The following is a 3,953-nucleotide window of genomic DNA, read 5'->3' on the forward strand; positions in this document are numbered from 1 at the left end:
CCAGCGCGCCCTGCGGCGGGGAGGGTGCTCCCAGGGTGCCCCGCGGCGCCGGTACCGGGGGCGCAGCATGGCGGCGCTGGCGCGCTGGGCGCGGGGGCGGCGGGGCTCGTGCTGCTGTGGGCGCGCGACCGGCAGGCCCTGCGCGCCGCCGTCCCCGCGCCGCCCGCCTCGCCCCGCGCCGCCTTCAACTTCATCGCCGACGTGGTGGAGAAGACGGCGCCCGCGCTCGTCTACGTGGAGATCGTGGGCAGGTGCCGGTGCCGCCCTGCAGCGCCCGCGAGCGCCCGGTTCTCCCAGCCCCGCGTGATCCGCGTCCCCCCGCTACAGACACCCGTTCTCGGGCCGCGACGTGCCCATCTCCAACGGCTCCGGCTTCCTGGTGTCGCCGGACGGGCTCATCGTGACCAACGCGCACGTGGTGGCCAACCGGCGGCGCGTGCGCGTGCGCCTGGCCAGCGGCGAGCTCTATGACGCCGTGGTGCACGACGTGGACCAGGTGGCTGACATCGCCACCATCAAGATCAAGGCCAAGGTGCGGTGGGGACGCGCGGTCCGGTGGGTCCGGTCCGTGTCGGCCCGGTCCGACCTGTCCAGGTGCTGACGGCGGCCCCGCAGCACCCGCTGCCCACGCTGCCGCTGGGCCGCTCCTGCGACGTGCGCCAGGGCGAGTTCGTGGTGGCCATGGGCAGCCCCTTCGCGCTGCAGAACACCATCACGTCGGGCATCGTGAGCTCCGCGCAGCGCGGCAGCCGCGAGCTCGGCCTCGCCGCCACCGACATGGACTACATCCAGACGGACGCCGCCATCGACGTAAGGGGGGGCCGGCGGCACCACGCGGCCCGGGAGGGCCGGTGGCAGGAGGAGGAAGGGGCTCTGCCTTGCGCTCCTCTCCTCTGGACCCTGTGCGGGGCTCTGCTCTTTGCGACTCTCGTCCTCACTGTCACCCCTGTCTCCTCTGCAGTTTGGGAACTCCGGGGGCCCCCTCGTCAACTTGGTGAGTTCTGCTGCCCGTAGCCCGGCCAAGCGGCCGGCAGGGAGGCGCGGGCGTCCTGTGGTCCCGGGCGGCGCTGCGCGGGTATGTGGAAAAATCTCGCTGTCCAAGAACTGACTGTCCAAAAGGAGACAGAGGAGACCCAAAACTTGATTCGAACAAAGGGAGAGTCCACCGGGCATATCCCTGTGGGGTCTCTCCGGTTGCCAGGGGACGCAGCCCCCCTTTTATCCTAATCTCCTGGCCGCCGTGCCCTCTCCTTTTCCCCATTGGCCAAGGGACTCGGGAGTCACAGCCTGCCTGGCCGCCTGCACCCAGCGCGGTGCCTCCCCGCACATGTTCGCACCTCAGGTCACTTGACTCCTTTGTGTCCCTCACTGCAGGCTCCCCACAGTCTCTCCCCTCACTCCTGGCTCTGCTCAGTCTCCCGCCTGCCTGGGTTCCTCTGTCCTGCTTATCAGCCAAAAAAAGGAGAGCAATTTCCTCCTTCGCTTATAAAGATACAGACTTACAACCTTGTGGCCTGTGTGTTGTGCTCAAACCCAAACTTCTTGTGTGTGTGTTTTCCACACACGGGAGACAGGGACACTGCGCCCCGTGCTCCCGTGGGGAATGGCCGCGGGACCGCCCGGGGGCTGCGCCCGTCGCTCCAGGGCCCTCTCCCTGCAGGACGGCGAGGTGATCGGCGTGAACACCATGAAGGTGACGTCGGGCATCTCCTTCGCCATCCCCTCCGACCGCCTGCGGAAGTTCCTGCAGAAGGAGGAGCAGCGCAAAAGTGAGCAGGGTCCCTCCCTGCTGGGGTGGCGGGGTAGGAGGCCACAAGGAAGTTAAAGAGGGAAGCACCTCCTCGGAGCCGCTTTTGAAAGAGAGGCAGACAGCGTAGCAGGAGGAAGTCTCGGGAATCAGAAGTGTCTCCTTTCTAGCCCCTTATAACGTCGAGCCCTTTGCTGCTGGTGAAGGCTCTGCTGTTGCTTCCGTGCCCTCAGGAGCCTAAACCCTGCCAGGAGGCTGCTGATCTGCATCTGCCGCAGGCAGGGCTTGGGAATTGTGGCCCTAAGTAACTTAAGCTCAAGTCCCCTGAGGGGATATGATACGTATGTTAACACAGAATCTTCTTATCTATTTGTTTCTTTTTTTGACCCTAAGGAGTGATAATTAGAGTTGGAAAATGACAACACAAACCAGGAAATCAAAATAACCCAGCATGACACAGTACTGATAAAGCTCCAGCTGATCAATGGAACTTAAATGACCCATTGGTAGGGAATTTAGTACATCTCTGCACGTATCTGCTAGGGTGGGAGGGTCTGTGGCCTGGCTGGCTGGCCCAGTGCAGAACCATCTTCTCAGCCTCGTGTTCTCACGTGCTCTCCTTCCGCAGGCTCTTGGTTCGGCAATGCAGAGGCAAAGCGCCGGTACATCGGGGTGATGATGTTGACTCTTACACCAAGGTGAGTCCCGGGACAAGGGCTCCGTGGGCTGCTCCCTCCATGACGGGGTGGCTGTGGGATGGGGTTTCCCAAACCCCCGGCTTTGTGTGTGTAGGCCAGGGTTGTCCTCACAGCAGGAAGAGGCATGTTCTGCAGGATTTCGGTATCCGGTTTGTGTTTAGGGTGGAGGCTGTGCCAGGTGTAAATCAGAAGCTTGCAGCTTTCTGTGGTGTGTCGGCATCTGTGAGGTGATAAAAGTCCCTAAATGCAGCGCTCAAAGTGCCACGTCCGTGCACAGTGTCCGTGGGGAGGAGCGCGGCGGGACACCTGAAACGTGTCCGGGGAGGGAGCTGCAGCAGGAGCCGCAGCCTCCGGCGTGGAGGGAACGTGTTTGGAGATGTTGAGCTGAGTCCAGCCTCAGTGGTGCTGGTGGTTGTGTCTGCCCGGCAGACCCGTCCCTAGGGGCTGTGCTCTGCCCCTGCCGAAGCTCCGGTGCCTTGGCGGGGCTTGCAGGGTGCCTGTGGGCCAAAGCTGCCGCGTTCCCCTCAGGAGGGTGCCGGGTGCTGCCCGATTGTGGCTGTGCCCGGTAGGTGGAGCTGGCACAAAACGGGCCCTGCGGGGACCCAGAGCCCGACCTCCTTGTCCCTGGCCTGGACAAGGGCGCAGGAAGGAGCCTGTCAGGGAAGGAGCGTGAAATGCCGGGGACATGGCCTGGAGAGGGGCCTGGGCCTCGGCCCAGCCAGCAGGGAGCCTGGCAGCTGCTCCTGAGGGGAACGCGGCACCGGGACGCTGAAACGCTGGAAAGCAGCAGATATGGGGCAGGAACCTGGCCCGTGGCTCAATCAGCCTGACCGCTGGGCTGTGTGCCCGCTCCTGGGAAGAGGTGCTGAGAGGGGCTGCCCTGGAGCGCAGCTGTTCCTGCGGCTGGGCCGTCCCTGCCACTTGGCTCTTATCACAGCTTGTCCGATATTGCACCCGGGCCCTTGCTGCGGCTCGGTCATCACTGCAGCTGGGCCCTTGCTGCATTTCAGCCCTTGCTGCAGCTCAACCTGCTCTTGCGAGCGGTCCCCGCGTGCCCCAGCGCTGGAGCGAGCGGGAGGCCTCTCCCTGAGCGGGCTCGAGCTGCTCGGTGCTGGTCCCTGTGCCCGTGCGGTGCCTAGTGGGCAGGAGCTCCCCAGGACACAGAGCTCCGTCGTGCGGGAAGCTCCGGGCCCAGGGAGCGGGGCTGTGTCCGCAGCCTGCGCCGCGCGAGTGCGGGAGGAGCCGGGGCCGGGCTGGCGCCTGCCCTTCTGGGCAGCTCTGCAGCCCTTGGCCACGAGCAGCATCGCGGCTGGGTGCAGAGCGCGGGGCCGGGGCCGCAGGGAAGGTGCAGTGTGGGCCGTGTCGCACGGCGGGGACAGTGCTTTGGGAGGTTTGTGGAGACACGCGGGTCGGTGCAGCGCCGTGGGGACGAGAGGCAGGCGAGGAGCGGCGGCCATCCGCACGGGCTGGGCTGGGCAGAGCTGCTTGCAGGGAGCGCTGAGCTCAAC

The 3,953-nt window shown here is 65.3% G+C and overlaps 1 protein-coding gene across 1 annotated transcript in view; it reads left to right on the forward strand.

Annotated features, from left to right (window-relative positions):
- Positions 1–81: 81 nt before the first annotated feature.
- HTRA2 (HtrA serine peptidase 2) overlaps positions 82–3,953 on the forward strand; it is a gene marked incomplete at its 5' end in the record, with an annotated part of 6,230 nt that continues 2,358 nt past the window's right edge. The window contains 6 exons of the mRNA XM_026047174.1: positions 82–251; positions 328–532; positions 616–810; positions 962–994; positions 1,661–1,769; positions 2,376–2,445. Of these exons, the coding sequence (XP_025902959.1) occupies positions 82–251; positions 328–532; positions 616–810; positions 962–994; positions 1,661–1,769; positions 2,376–2,445 (782 nt within the window). The remainder of the gene's footprint in view (positions 252–327; positions 533–615; positions 811–961; positions 995–1,660; positions 1,770–2,375; positions 2,446–3,953) is intronic.

This window comes from Nothoprocta perdicaria, unplaced genomic scaffold, assembly GCF_003342845.1.
Source record: "Nothoprocta perdicaria isolate Ctin4 unplaced genomic scaffold, notPer1 scaffold_480, whole genome shotgun sequence".
NCBI classification, from domain to species: Eukaryota; Metazoa; Chordata; class Aves; order Tinamiformes; family Tinamidae; genus Nothoprocta; species Nothoprocta perdicaria.